Genomic DNA, 16,414 nt, shown 5'->3' with positions numbered 1-16,414 from the left:
AGCGAGGGAGGGAGGCAGGGAGGGAGGCAGGGAGGCAGGCACGCGGTTTGGGCCCTCTGAGCCAAGAATGGGCCACTGATCTGATTTCTCCATTAGAACCAGCAGCCTTTCAGTCTGTCAGGCCCCAAATGTCTGCCGCAGACTGGGCTGTCAGACACTCACACTCCTAGCCTGACCGACATTATGCATACTGCATTGGCTGTGTGAGCCTCACATGCGCATGCACACACACACACACACACACACACACACACACACACACACACACACACACACACACACACAATCTGTTCTAGGTTGTCAGAATCAGAATAATTTTTATTGCCAAGTATATTTGCACGTACAGGAAATTGACTTGGTGAGGTTGGTGCATAACTAATAACTAATATAAATTACATTGTCAGTTGTATGTGTGTGAGTGTGTGTGTGGCCGGGGAGGGGGTGGGGGGGTGGAGGTCCCAGAGTAAATGAGAGGCACGGGCTTGTTTGTGAGGCCCACTGCCATGGGGAAGAAACTGTCACGCGCACACACACACAGTGCTACTCAACAGAAAAAAACAGAAGCTGAAGCTGAAGTTACGTTTTCCTGACCTGTTTTCCTGACCTGTGCTCTCCCTCTCCTCTCTCTCCTCTCTCAGGTATAGATGCTGCAGGCACCGTTCAGGACAGCCAGGCGACCAGGACCATACTCGCCATCAGAGAGGGAAGAGGCTGCCTCCTCCGTCCAGGCTGAAGCTCTCCTCTGAAGGCCTGGTCTCCCAGGCATAGTGCCTCCACACCGTCAACGGCCAAACACAGAGAGAGAGAGAGAGAGAGAGAGAAGGAGTGAGGTCACTGGAGATTGGGAAGCCATTTTCTATTAGCCACAGTGGCTCTTTGTTAGCGAACCTGCCCCTGCTACTACCTCAGAGGTCAGCTCCACCGGAGCCTCGTGGATTTCCGGTCAACCGGACTGTCCCAGGACTGGGATAGGAACCCCTCTCTGTCAGCCTGCGTCCTACCGCCGTCTCACCTCCGTCGCCATGGCGACTGCAATACAACCCAACGAGCTGGTGTTTGAGTTCGCCAGTAATGGGATGGATGAAATCAACCAGGTACCTATCACATTGGAGTTTGGCAGTGAAGGTTTAGAAGCTCTTCTGGTTTATTCGCAACACACATAACACGCAGAAATGTCTTGTGATTTATGCTCAACATTTTCACTTAAGATGAGGTTGATTAGTGGTTAGTTAGTGTCCATGGGGATGAACAAAAAGAAAAACAAAAAGATGGAAATACAGTTTACCAGAGGTCTTTTTACTATCATCCACAGACTTTAATACTCACAAAGAAAAAAGAAAAAATCTAGCTCAGGAAAACAAAATAGCAGCTGATGGTCAGAGGCTTTGATCCCTGCCTTGATGACGTGATGGGGGGAGGAGGAGAAGAGCAAAGGAGGAGCAGGAGGAGTAGGGGATGGCAGAGAGAGGGCTTAGAATGGGGAGTGTGGGCTGCTGGCAAGGCAGAGATGGAAAGTGTGAGACCTGGAGTTGGGACTGTTGAACGCGTGTGGGAGGAAAGGGTTGGGCTGTTCCAGGAGTAAACTTACAAAGGTACAAAGGTTACCGTTTGTGTGTCTCTGCGTGTTACCCGGGTGTGCGTTTATCTCACCCCTACATCCTTGTCTGAATCCTGTGGAGCAGGCTGTGTGTGTGTGGCTGTGTGTGTGTGTGTGTGTGTGTACGTGTGTGTGTGTGTGTGTGCGCGTGCATGCATGCTTGCCTGAGTGCGCGTGCGGCATGTGTACGAGCGTGCTTTTGTGTGTGGGCGCGTGCTTTTGTGTGTGAAGGGACAAGTCGTCACTGGATCCCCTTGCCTGAATGGCTCTGGTTCAGGCCTAACCTGACAGACCAGTTAGAAGTCTGTTTGTGAGGTGACAGGCTAATTCCACTGGAAAGCCTTGCATTGTTCCAAAATAACACAGGCCCTTCTTGGTTCCTTCCCACACCCACCCAGTCAAACTACACTGGGATTCTGCACCCCGTCACCCTAAAAATACTCTCAAAATAGCTCTGGGATAACATTATTTTTCTGTTAGCGCTAATGCTAAAGAAGCATCATCTTGTTTTCCCTTTAGGTAGTAGACTAGTTGGGAGGATGACAGTTTATTTTCCACATGGGGGCTGTTGGATTCAGTCACAGCTAGCTTGCTGGACTGTTAGAAGTAGCCCTGCGCTATTGGATTCTACAGTCAATATGTAGCTCCTTGGGGGCGTCTGGGTGGCTTAGCTCGCTAAGGCACATGCCACGTAATCGCAGGCCGTCCAACGACTTATCCTGCATGTCATCGCTCCTCTCTCTCACCCATCCTTCCTGTCATTCTCTACTGTCTCTATCCTAATAAAGCAGAAATACCCTAAAAACAGGTAGCTCCTTCATTCAGGCTGTCACGTAATGTCTGTAAAATGACATACGGCGGCTCAGAGGCTGAAAGCTGCTATTAGTGGTTAATGGAAGGCTGCTGTCACCCACCCATCTCAGTCACCTTAACATGTTAATAGTCGTTCATGGAGTTCTCTTGAGATATGTTTAGACTTTTAGTGTGTTTAAACATTACTAGATGACTTCCTCAAACTGCGTCATGTGGGTGCTGCGCAGAGCACATAGGTAAGACAGGTAAAGCAGAACAGAGTGTTGGACCTTTCACACAGATGGCCTCGCTTTCAATGCCGGGAAACAAGGAACTCAGAGATGCAAATAGGACCTGATTCTTATCTCTGGTTTCCCCTATTAGAAACACTGTTGAGGGCGACAAAGGGGAAGATGGAGTCAGTTTGGTTTGTTTATTCATGCTCGGATAGCGAAGACAAACGTGTATGTGTGTGTGTGTGTGTGTCTTTTGAAAGAAAATCTAGACAGAGTTTGTTTATTCTACACTGACACTGTTTTAGCAGCAGTTTTGTTGCAGCAACTCCTGCTGTGTATAATATTGTCTCCTCTCTCATCCTAGCTACTTATAAACAGTGTAACTCTGTTTAACAGCTTAATAATCTCTTCTGACTGTTTCTCTGTATCATTGTCGTGACCTTGTTTACCGGGTTGGCTGCTGTATTGTCCTATTCTGCACCTTTTTTCTTTGCTGGCCAACCAGTTTCCAGGTGTTCTTGGTGAAAACTAAGTCCCACTGCGTCACAACAGCGGAGGTGGCAGTGGTAGCATCAGATATCTTTTGCTGTGTCAGCAGACTTTGTGTGGGATTCAGTCTGTCAGGTTCTGGTGAAGGAGGAGGAGGAGGAGGAGGAGGAGGGGGAGGAGGGGGAGACCACACTGGTGTTAATGCACAGAATCCCAACAGACTCAATGGTACTCACTGGTACTCCTTATGTCTGGCTCCACACACACAGACAGACACACACACACACACACACACACACACACACACAGTCAAGGACGCATGCATCAGTAAGTCCAGACGGGGGGGGGGGGGAGTGTGAGATCAGGCTTCCAACTGTCAAGACTCTACTGTGTCTACTACAGGTTAAGAACACTGAGAAACATGCCCCGTGTGTCAATAAGATGTTTTTAGATTTTGCAGTCAAAGCAAAATTCGGCATTCTCAGTAAAAGTCCCAAGTGGTCTCGAAGCCCACAGTCTAGCATTAGTGCTGATACCATGGAAATATGAACATGTCGGTTGGACGCTGTTCTGAGAACGAATAGATAATAGCGTCTGAGAAGTTACTGTAGCAAGTCTTATGAAGTCAAACCCACAGATATGTTTAGGCTACATGTAGCCATTATTGTTTGGTAATGACTCCTAGCCTGGTCTTTAGTTTAATCATTAAACACGGTGCTGTCCTGATGTGTAGCAGTTAGCCACTAGGTCTGTTAATTCACTAGTTAAAGTGTAGCGTTGAGTGAATATAGCCTTGGACTCCAGTCCCTCAGGCTGAAGGCGCAGGCACCTGGAATGCCAGGGGGTTCATCTCAACAATGGAGACTTGTGCTAGAAAAGAGACAGACAGATGACCCTTTATACAGATGGAACCTCCCACATCAATGACCGTAAAAAAAAGGAGAAAATCTTTAAATCTTTAACATGCCACATGGCACTTGTTTCCAGTGATTGAAGGTATCTGTTTAAGTCAGGAGGTTGTTAAAGTATGTAACCTAACCTAACCCTGTTCATAGCTCGAATTCCATATGTTATTTCATTTTCAAAGTCAAATTTCATTATTGGCCATGAGATGTGACTTATGTATTTTGGCCCTTATAGCTGTCTTATAATGTACAAAATCACATGAACTTGTATTGGGTAGACAAAGCAGTGTCGTTGCGTCTGCTGCTTTTATGTACTATGATAGTAATTTCAATGACCTGAACTCTGCTGCCACCTACTGGTATTAGCCCGTAACTGACCCTCTTCTCAATGAGCATTCAGATGTGATGAAATGATGATGTGTAGAAATATGAACTGTGTCCAGTTTGCATCGTAGCTTAGCCTAGCTCTGTTAGCTGTGAGTCCTGCCCAACCTGCCCTCTCTCAGAGCTGGAGTTATAATGGCCTTACCGTGGAAAAATAAAATAGACAGATTCTCGCTCTGGTGCTGCTGAAAGCAGGATCAGCCAGCATCATGCTAACGGAAAAGAAAAACAGTGTGCTTTCTCTACAAGGCCCCCTTGAGTCAGAGTCTCACAAAGAGCTTTCCCCTCTTTGACTCTGGCATGAGTAGTTTGGACTCTGGACTGTGTTGAACGGGTTCCCAGGTGCGCTGTGTTTCTCATACGGTATCGTCTACCCGTTTGGCCCTAGCTTTGGCAATTTCCTTAGTTCTTCCCCTCCTTCCCGTGTTGAGAAATGCCGTACTGGAAATGAGTAGGCGTGGCTGGAATTTCCGGCAGGAGCCAGGGAACCCGGTTGACAGTGTTCATTATTAATCTTATGGCTTTCATTTGAGTTTACATAATCCGAAAGCGTGTGATTAGCTTCGCACCAGGAGCAGGCCAACGAAGCAGCTGGTTTCAGTCTGCACAAGAGCGTCTCAGCGGACCACCGAAACACTTCAGAAATGAGCTCCTTTTCCACTCAATCTTGTATCAATCAAATCAGTATAATTGACTTTAACATACAATCAATTACGGCACCGTTTTAGCAATTTTGGTTCACCGTAGAAAACCACTTGAGATTTTTTTCGTTACCAATGATGAATACAATACTTTCATCTTCCACGAGTTGCCCTTGGTTACAATGTCTCATGTCTGTCCCTCTGTGTGTGTGTGTCTTCTGTTGGTGTCTCTGTGCGTCCAGCTGGATGACCCCTCAGTATTTCCAGCGGTGATCGTGGAGCAGGTCCCGGCGGCGGACCTCATGCAGGTGTACTCTGGCCTGGAGTGTGACGAGGTGAACGGCATCATGGTGGACACCACCCTACACGTGGTGGAGGAGGCCATCATGGTCGGAGACGTCGGCCTATCAGGTAACAGGGGCTGGAGGCTATAGGGGAGGATGTGATTTTCTGTGGGATAATTCACCTGAAATGACCCTGATCCATTACAAAGCCATATATGGTTATGCAGTAAAATAGAGGGTCGTAACACTAGCCCTATTGGTGGAAATACAGTACCAGTCAAACGTTTGGACACACTTGGGGAAAGTGTTTGGAAAGTGTGTCCAAACTTTTGACTGGTACCGTACTGTATTCCCACCAATAGGGCTGTGTTACGGCCCTTTATTTTGGACTTTTGACTGGTACTGTATAGTGTAGGAGCCTACACTCAGGTGTGACTGAACATGTGGTCCATATTGTGATTACTACCCATGTCTGATTGGTCCAACAGAAACAACGGTCTCAGGCACAGACGACAGCATGGAGACCAATGAGGCGGCAGCAGCACTCCTCAACATGGAATCTCCCAACAACATCCTGGATGAGAAACGCATGAGTAAGATGGACCGCATTTGCTGCTTCACACTCTGTGTGTGTATGTGTATTAGGGCTGCACAATATGGACGAAAATGCATATCACGATATTTATGCCAGATATCTCGATATTAGTACGATATTACTAGTTTTAAATGTAGAAACAATGAAAAATAAGCAATCTTCAAAAAAACTAACAGCATAATACCAAATGGACGTGGAAAAGTGCAATTTTATTGCTCAGAACAGACCACTGTCAAATGCGTCAACATGAACACCATGTTAAACATACTCAAGTCTGAGTGCAAGTGCTTGGACAACAGTGCAAGGCAGCATCTCTAAAACAGTATAAATATGTACAGTTACACAACATAAGTGCAAAAAAAAAACTGGGTTCGACAGTAACGACAGTAATTTTACTTGCCCGGACCTAGTAAAACATTCACCGGGTTTGTTTGCGCGAGCCCGAACCCCGAAGACGCTGCTAGATCCCGGGTATTTTTACAACAGACGGCGCAGGCGCGAGACGAGACTAGATGATTGTGGAGTGAAGATATTATCAAAGTGTACGCGCCTGTCGATCACCCGTATGCTTTGATAATATCTTCACTCCACAATCATCTAGTCTCGTCGTAGACAAAAATAAAGTAGGCCTAGTACATGCATTCTGGTCAGCGGTGCCAGTGTGGCTACTCCCAGAGCCCACTGTAGATCTAACTCTGTTAGACTCGAAGCAGGAGGGAGGCATCACAAGCTCGCGGGTAGAAGGATACCTAAATGCGGCATGGGGGACGCACATGCAGGTCTTCACAGACGGGTCTAAGGACCCAGATAGCCAAAGGGCAGGGTGTGGAATCTACCTGGTGGGGCCCCAAGTCCAGCAAGGCTTGCGAGTCACAGACGGAGCATCTGTTTTTGCCACAGAGCTAATGGCAATCATTTGGGCACTCTGGTGGATTGAACAAGTTAAACCAAGCAAAGTCATAATCTGCTCTGACTCAGCTGCCGCCTTGATGGCCTTGAGGAGTGGGTCATCTAGAGCTAGAGCCGACCTGGTGAATGAGGCCATGATAAGCATGTATAGGTCACAGAAAGTGGGGGTCGATATAGGCTTCCTTTGGGTCCCAGGGCATGCAGGGGTAGAGGGGAACGAAATAGCTGACAAGTTGGCCAGAATGTCACTCAAGAGGCAGCACATAGATGTGGGAATCCTGCTGGGCAAACCTGAGTTCTACTGTTCCATAAAGGAGGGGCTTGAGAAACAGTGGCAAGAGGAGTGGAATAATGAAGAGAGAGGGAGGCTGTATTTCTCAGCGCAGGCATCTGTCAAAAGGGGGAGCGTGTGCATGGAAGGTGACAGAAGAGATTCAGTCAAACTGACTCGGCTAAGACTTGGGCACTGCGGGCTAGCCAGTTGCCTGAGAGTAGTGTGAAAACACCCGGATGGCCTGTGTGAATGTGGAAGAGCAGAGACTGTTGTCCACGTCCTATTTGAGTGTGAGAAATACAGGACAGAAAGAGCTCAGCTATGTGAGGAACTAGCCAATATTGGGATACCCACTGTGGAGTACAAGTCCCTGTTCAGCCGGGGAAAGGAGCAGCATGCTGTGAAGAGAAGTGTCCTGTCCTTCCTCCACAAGACAGACCTCTATAAGAGGATATAGAGTGCAGAGCGGAGTATCACTTTGAACTGTAGAGGGCAGTAATGCGCGAAAGCGTCTACACTGCCGGAAATTCGAACAGAAGAAGAAGAATCTAGTCTTTTTTTGATTGATTGAAAACTTTATTAGAAGATTTGCAGAAGTAGGTACATGAAAGTACATATTACATACAAGGTCAACTAACAGGATAAAAACCCAAGAAAGCCACTGGCTTATTTCAATTGGGGTCCTTGATTCTCAATTCATCGTTACATGTAAGACAGACAAAAAAACTAGTACTATCTACAAGATAATACAGACAAATAACTAGTACTATCTACACTATCTACACTGTCTCGTCTCACACCTGTCTGTTGTTCTTCTTGCACGCGTACACTAGCGTAAAAACGTATGTTTTGATTGACTGAGCTGTACATGCTGGGGGAGTTTTATATCGTCAATATTGTTGCCTTTCACAATATTCATATTGCGCATGCGAACATCGCGATGACGATACGATAACGATATATCGTGCAGCCCTAATGTGTATGTGTGTGTGTGTGTGTGTGTGTGTGTGTGTGTGTGTGTGTGTGTGTATGTGTGTGTGTGTGTGTGTGTGTGTGTGTTTGTGTGTGTGTATTTAGGGGTAGGTGGGATAATTCAGATACCCTGGTATCACTTCAATATTCACACTTCAATAATAAGTGTTGTTTGTCTTAGTCCGATTTCTAAGAAGTAGTCTCAGCCACTTTAAACCACTTAGAAGACAGTCAGAAGGCCAGTTCTTGCGTGTGGGTTCTTGATGATTTAACTATTTGTATATGTGTGTTGTCTTTATCTGCTCTAATTCCTGTCATTGTCTCATTGGCTCGTTGTGTAGTTCACACGTACGGGACCCTGTTGGAGTCTGACCTCACCTACACCCCCCTGCGGCCAGATCAGATGTCCAACGGCTGCCTGGACGGCTCGCTGGACGAGGACACGTCATCCATGGACGAGATCCCTCAGAGGATCATCTCCAAACCGCAGAGGAAAACCAAAGGTACTGCAGTATGGCCTCCTGGGCTGTAGGGGGCAGCCTTAGTACACCTTCAGTTCATGTTCCATACAACAATCCTTCATCACTTTCATGGAATATAGCGCAGCCAATTATTTTTTTGTTTAGCCATCGACGGGGTTGATGTGCGTAATTGGGTGTCGTTGTGTTGACCTCTAACGCGCCTCTCTGGTCTCGTCTTAGTGCGCAAGCCGAGGGCGGTGCGACCCTGTTCCCCCATCACCAATCCCAGCCTGCCTCTGAGGAAGAAGAGCAAGGAAGGCAAAGGTGAGGATTCTAACCAGCTTGCCTCTACTAAAAGAGCCAATCAAAGGCAAGGTCTCCCCTCCCCGTACGGTGCAGCAGGCGGGTTTGTAGGGTCGGACCAGGGCCGGCTAATTGATGAGATGCTCTCAAAGTGCTGTGTTTCACAGGGAAATAGAAGTGATTGTGGGCTGGAGGGCACACTGCAGTACCGATAGGACCCTTTTTCTGCTGTCCATCCCTCCCTCTCTCCTACGCAGCACAGAGAGGGAGGGGGGGGGGGGGGTTCACCCACACACATATACATCACCCTGTCACCGCGGCTACGACTCAAGTGGCTGCTGCAGGGGTTGCTGTTTTTAACCACTTCTGGCCTAACCGTCTCACAAACAAGAGTAATCTACTGCCAGGCCCCGTCCAATTAATTTCGCAGCCTAGGTACACACACACACACTGACGAGAATTGAGAATTGATTTATATAGGTTATGAGGAGCTAGTGCTGTAATTGCGGCTCTGCAGTTGCTAAAAAAAAACTCTGGAATGCAACATGAGTTATGGATGGCTGTTCATTCTCCGTCCATCCTACTGTACTGTACTGTACATACTGGGATACTGTTGTACTGTATGTACTGTACATACTGATATGTGACATACTACTGTACTGTACGTACTGAGGTTTGTGACAGCAGCTGGTGAAAGCGGGAACCGACCAAATGTTCAGACTTTTATTCCGAAAAATGTAAATACATTCGAAAATCAATGACACACTCGCTAGTCAAGCCAAAATATTGCAATGCAACGAATTCGGTGAGTAATCCCCACTACTACCTAGTTAGTGTAGAGTAGTGGGGATTGCTCGCCGAATCCATTGCATTGCAATGTTTTGGCTTGACTAGCGAGTGTGTCATTGATTTTCAACAACGTTGACATTTATTTTAGATTTAATAAATTCATTTTTAATTTACATAAATGCCAACATTTTGATTGGTTGGCGACTTGTTCCCGGTTTCACCAGCTGCTGTCACAAATGTTTACATCAGTAGTAAACATTTTGGAGGACGGGCTCATTGTAATGCATGTAATCCACTTCATCCCTTACCATGAGCCCGTCCTCCAATTTCTATCTCCATCAGCCTCCACAGGTCTACATGTTAAAAACACGAGTCATGCGTCTCTATCCCAATGCAGGTAACACCATCTACCTATGGGAGTTCCTCCTGGCCCTGCTGCAGGATAAGAACACCTGTCCCAAATACATCAAGTGGACCGAGAGGGAGAAGGGCATCTTCAAGCTGGTGGACTCCAAGGCCGTGTCCAAGTTGTGGGGAAAGCACAAGAACAAACCTGATATGAACTACGAGACCATGGGCAGGGCCCTCAGGTGAGAGGAGCAGGCCATTGATCCCTACATCATTTTGACTATAGAGACAGATAATGTCCACCGTCTATGGCGTTGACCTCAAAACAAATAGAGAATTCTGCTCCATTTTTGACGCCATGACTGAAACCCCATGTGCATCACCGAACCTTCAGTATCGAACAGTGAACACTTAGCTATCATCGTCCCTTTGTTCATCACTATGCATAACAATGACCGTCCCGTATTTCTCTCCATCCCTCTCTTAAGATATTACTACCAGCGTGGTATCCTGGCTAAGGTAGAAGGACAGAGGCTGGTCTACCAGTTCAAGGAGATGCCTCCGGATCTGGTGGTGATTGACGACGAGGACGCGGGGCCCGACTCCAGCCCTGGCTACAGGGGCCAGCGCTCCAACAACCACGGGCGAGGGCTGGTAAGGCCCAGGGGTGGGCACGGTAAGGCCCATGGGCAGCACCCGCTGTCGGTGAAGCAGGTGAAGAGAGAGCCCAGTGACGGAGGGCTGTACCAGGAGGCCCACGGCAAACAGGCCGAGCAGCTGTTCCCCCACGCTGTCCACGTCCTCCAGCCCAACCAGGGCGCGGCCGTGCCGGCCCCAGCACACACTGTGAGGTGAGGGAGGGAGGGGTGTGTGTGTGTGTGTGTGTGTGTGTGTGTGTGTGTGTGTGTGTGTGTGCGTGTGTGCGTGTGTGTGTGCGTGCGTGCGTGCACGCCTGCGTATGCGGGAAGCCTGACTTATCCAGGCACTTTCTGTGCACAGACAGACTGACAGACAGACAGACGGACACGCGGACGCGGACGCAGACACAGACACACTCTTTTTGTCGTCCTTTGGATGGAAGTAATGACACTCAGTACTGTAGTAGCCCTCTTGGAGTGTCATCTTTACTCTTATACTTATGAGGAATGGTAAGACATGTTTTTTTTTTTTACCTCCACCAACCTCCCCTGATAGATGTATTGTGTTTTACGCAACATTGTTTGATAAGCATACAGTACATCCTTATCAAAGTATACAGTACATGAAGTATTTACATACAACTGCTTTAGCAAAACTGTTACCTGGGCACTTCCATTAGACTACCCAAAGCAAGACACCGAAGCACTCGATGCAATCTGCGTCTGAGCACTCAATCTGCGTCTTCTTCGCCTACTCTGAGAAAGACGCAAGTTGAACCGTTGGTCACCCTGCTCCCCTGCAATAAACGCGCAGATTGTATGAGTGCTCTGGTGTCTAGCTTTGGGTAGTTTAATGGAAGTGCCCAGGTAATCGTTTTGCTATTATGTTGTTGTCTACTGCTGAGCACCAAAGCCCTCGGATTTTAAACTTGGCTGAAGCGCGTTGGACTTGACGTTTGGAACTTTGACAACAACTGCTGCTGTTCAACATCATAATAGGACCAAGTGATTTGATTGGACAAGAGGCATTCCATGAGTGCTGATCAGATTCCAGAGCGAATTTACGAATGCAGCCATAGAATGCTGGCACAGAGGATAGTGGAGGGGTGGTTGTGGTTCTGATGGAGCGGTTCACCATAGTCCTGTGACGATCATGACATTTTGGGTAACGATTTTTTTTTTTCTCATGCAAATAACCCTTATAACCAGGGGTGCACATAACTTTTTGGGGCCAGTGCTCAGAGGAGCACCTAGGGATGCTGCTTGGTGCTCCCCGAGCTCACGAGTCACGACCCGTCCCACAGGATGGATGAAAAAGGGATACATGGATAACTTATATTAGCAAAACGACATTTATTCATAAATAAAGATGAATGAACAAATGATTGTGTGCAAAACAAAAGAAACAAATGCAAAATCAAATGACTGCTCTTTAAGCATGAACGTCTGTCAGACTCCTTTAAACACACTGAAATCAACTGACATCTTTTTAAGCACTAACTGAATGTCTGTTCTTTAAACACAATGAAATCAACTGACATCTCTTTAAGCACTAACTGAATGTCTGTTCTTTAAACACAATGAAATCAACTGACATCTCTTTAAGCACTGCTCTGTTCTGTAAACACTGAAATCAACTTTTCAACAAAAAGTTACAGCCTAAGCATTTACTTATGCTTAATCATCATCACTGCTCTCTTGACTGCTGTAAGTTATCACTGTCCTCAATTTCAACCATGGTAGAGGATGTTGGAGGGCAGGCCATCACTTTAAATAGCTCGTTATTTTGATTATGCAACAAAGTCTTTTATTTTTTCTTCTAATAGAATTCCCAACCATATTCCCTGGGTCAGGGGTCTAGGTGCGATAATGAAGCTGTAAAACAAACGTCTGAACGTTTGAAAGCTTCAGAGAAAAGAAACGTGAAGTCCCTTGGTGTTGTTTTTCCTTTTAGCGACGAGTCGTTCGGGACTGAATTTTCACGTGTCGGCGTGATAACCGTGATAACCGTGCGATACGCGATACGCGGAATGAAAGTACGAGTTACGATACTTTCCGAATGTTTTCGTGAGGGGAGTCGCCGTGGTCGTCGTGATGGATACTCGTCGGGCCTTCGGCTGAGGGGACGGCAAATAGTTACTTACTTGGTGGGGCCTTCATGCGGCTGATCTGCCGCGCAGCATGCATTTTGGCGACGCATGCGCACTGGCGCACCAGTTATGTGCACCCCTGCTTATAACCGTCTGGAGGGGGTGAAAACAATTATGTGCACACATTTTAAGTCCCCAGGGGGTTATGGGGCGAGCACCGTGAAGGAAAGGAAGAGGTGCTTTTTTCCTTATTTTTCTTTTCAGTAGAATATTGCAAACAGGGACGCGTGGTGAATAAAGAAAGTTGTTTATGAAGTTTAATACTGACTACAGGTTTTGTTTTGTTGATACCTAATCTTAAATTGGCATGGTGCTGTGGTTTAGGGTTTCAGTATACTTGAAAATAAAGTTGAATGATAACCGTTTTAATACATGCGTGTACAAAAAAAGGTATGACGGTTGTTTATTTTGTTTCACGGTCGAGACCCATAACCAGCCACACAGTTCTATTACCGTCACAGCCGTAGTTCACCAACCCTCTCTCTCTCTCTCTCTCCTCAGAACCATCAACATGCCTGGGTCTGTCCCCATGGTCCTGACGTCCTCTGGCACCCTGCAGCATGTCCCCCTCTCTCCAAGCCTGGCCAACGGAGACTCCAGCAACTTCTCCCCCCCCCGCGTCATCCTCCACACTGTCCCCTCCACCACGGCGGGGGGTAAAGACGTCCTGACCATCCAGGGGGCCTCCCTCCAAGACAGCCTCCAGGCCCACCAGCAGCTCCTGGTCACCAGCCTCGGCTCCACCTCCACCACGGGGGTCATCAGCACCAGCTCCAGCTTCAACGGCCACGGCCTCCCCCGCCTGGTCACCCTCAACGCGGCCAGCGGCCAGCAAATGGTGGCTCAGCAGCCCGGCACCGTCATCGCCACCGTGCTCAAGGCCGGGGACTTCCACGGCTTCCAAGTCAAAGAGGAGCTGCTGGACCCCCACTACCCCCACTACCTGCAGTCCCTGGTCAACAGCGACCCCTCGCTGGCTGCCACCACCTTCATGAAGGAGGAGATGGAGGCCGGCGAGGCGGAGCTGACCTACAGAACTGTGATCATCGGAACTGGCCAAGGACACTACCAGAGCCAGGGGCAGATGGCTGGTGGCGGGTCCCCAATAAACGGACACTTTTCCCAGGGAAGCAGCCCGAGTGAGGGCCTGACCCCTGTGGAGGAGCTGGAGGTGCGCGGGGAGATGGCCCTGCAGCCAGAGCAGGTGGTGAAAGGCCTGCAGGAGCTGCCTGTCACCGTCCACTTCCCAGCCCACTTCATCCAGATAAAGACAGAGCCTGCCGAGGCCTAGGGGGGCTCTTCAGCACTAGAGCACAGGACATTGTTGTGAAAAAAAGTTAATGGAATCAGCTTTCGAGAAAGACTTTAGTTTCCTTTTCCTTCCTGACGATAATCTGATCTTTCGAGCGAGGGATTTGAAATGTGTTGCTCCTCAACGCAGGCCAGATGTCGGCCCCAAGGATTTTTGTTTACTCACAGATATTGTGATCATGTGCCTAAATTTGAACGTCAAGGGATTTTTTCTTTTTGTTAATGTAATGTTGAAGGCTCCATCCATCGGACAGAGTGAGGGCCTGCTTCAGAGTCAGTGGTCCTGCCCCTCATCCCAACCCACCCCCAGGAGAACAGCCATTGGATAACCAGGGATCTCCCACCACATGTGCCAGTTAGACTAGCCTTTTCTCTACCTACTTATATACATCTCATCAGACTTGTGTCAACGCTTATAGAGACTAACAGGACACTCCAAAGAGGAGACAACACAGTAAACCAAAACCAGGAGATGGAACTCATGAGGGCGCAATGAAATCAGACTTAAGGAAGTAGATTTACACACACTGGCTCTATTGTCTCTATGGACGAGGTATGGTATGTCACATGAGACATCAGAACAAAAAACTCACGTCACAGACTTGACTGAGGACTGCATTATGGGAAGCCATTGTCTGTGAGGGGAAAACATGATGCTTGGGATTGTTTTGAATCAATGGATTGTGATTTCTTCCCCCATATCCCTCTTCTATTATCACATAGTCAATAAGGTGTGTGTTCCTCTCCATTACTCGTGGCCTTACAAGACTGTGTTACTATGGAAATGGGCATTCTCCGTCCACCAGGACAGTCCAATTATAGACCTGTTTGTATATAGCTGCAGAATTCAGGAAGAGAGTGAGAGAAAGACAGAGAATATGGAGGATTCTACTAGCCTCTGCTATAGAGTAATCTCCCCTGCAGGCTTAACTCCTGTTTATATGAAATGGAATATATAAATATATATATATAAATATATATATATATATAATATACAATTGAGATTCAATTTAAGGCCACAATACATTTATTTATTTTGTGAATTTCTAAATTCTGTATAAAAAGGCACATTTTTATTATTATTTACATATGCAAACACGAGGGAAAATATACAAAGTATATGAAATGAATAACAGGAAGCTCATATGTCATTTTTCTTCTTCTTCTTCTTTTTTTTTTAAAGCTGATATTTTCATTTTTAAGCATTCCATATAATCAGCACAGCGTTGATGATATTTTCTCTGTTATGGACTTCCGTGGTTGCGCAATGCAAATGATTGTTATCATGTTAACGTTTTTGTAGATACCCCCTTGTTATTTGTCATTTTTAAAGATGTATTATACAGTATGTGCTTTGGTTCTTCCCCCCCCTTTGCGGACATACCTCCCCCTTTCCGGACATACCTTTGCCCTCAACAGTCAAGCAGTAGTACAGAGGAATTATACATAGACATATTCACACAGTCTGTGTCCAGTCAGGCTTCTCATTCAGTACCTGTTACCATTCATGTGACCTTTACTAGCTTCAGTTATCTAGTGACACGAGTAGTGACCGCTACTGTTTTTTTCCCTCTTTTATGTACTTCCAATTGTGGTGCCCCTCTTTGGACTCACTCTCTGGCCTCCGTCTTTGGCCAGTGGAGTCTGTGCTCTTTTTAATCCCAGTTTGTTAAGGACCTCAGAGGCAGGCTCTCTGATTGGACAGGATAACCTGCAGAAGCTAGGTGTAAGAAAGTGAACCCATATTGATCCTGAGCGCTAGCATGGCTGGTTGTAAATTGGTTGTATTTTCTTTACAGGAGGCTGCAGACATGGTCAGACCATGGAGACCAATAGGCCTTCAGCTTGTTCTTCAGCTCAGCAGCTGAGGACAGACAGGCTTTAATTATGCTTTTATTATTATCATGTTTACAGTAGAGCTTGTGTATATCAGGCTCATATCAAAGACAAAGGGTCCCCCCCCCCCCCTCTCTCTGCGTTGACAATCTGAATGTTGTACAAAGATAATGTAAAAATGCAAAGTTGTGACAATCAATGTTCTTGCATTTATATTAAGACCTGACTGTATAGATCCATGAATGCGTAGAGGTAACTGGACTCTGTTGTTCTGTCTGTGAGATGTCTGGGTATGTCCGCTCTGTCTTTCTTCCCATTATGCTCTATTTGTCTTGGGGTTTTCATTGCTTCCCCCCCCCCCTATGCTGAAAGTAGAATAGATTTTTTTAAGAAAGTAATGTAATAATAAAACAAATTTTGCTTCAAAGAAAGAAAAGAAACATGTCACATGGCGGTGTTTATTCACGACGACACACTATTGACATGGACCAAAACCGACT

The 16,414-nt window shown here is 46.8% G+C and overlaps 1 protein-coding gene across 1 annotated transcript; it reads left to right on the top strand.

Moving 5' to 3' along the window:
• Positions 1–1,022: 1,022 nt before the first annotated feature.
• On the top strand, positions 1,023–14,058 carry elf1 (E74-like ETS transcription factor 1; the record flags this gene model as incomplete). Its single annotated transcript, XM_080525086.1, has 8 exons — positions 1,023–1,094; positions 5,287–5,455; positions 5,817–5,921; positions 8,420–8,581; positions 8,780–8,863; positions 10,029–10,221; positions 10,468–10,830; positions 13,269–14,058. The coding sequence occupies 8 exons, from the start codon at positions 1,023–1,025 to the stop codon at positions 14,056–14,058; spliced, it is 1,938 nt and encodes a 645-aa protein (XP_080381212.1).
• Between the last annotated feature and the right edge of the window lie 2,356 nt (positions 14,059–16,414).

The sequence above is a fragment of the Nansenia antarctica genome (genome assembly GCF_963989245.1).
Source record: "Nansenia antarctica genome assembly, chromosome: 3".
Classification (NCBI taxonomy): Eukaryota; Metazoa; Chordata; class Actinopteri; order Argentiniformes; family Microstomatidae; genus Nansenia; species Nansenia antarctica.
Note: the sequence above shows the minus strand (reverse complement) of the source record. Positions and strands in the feature narration are given on the sequence as shown.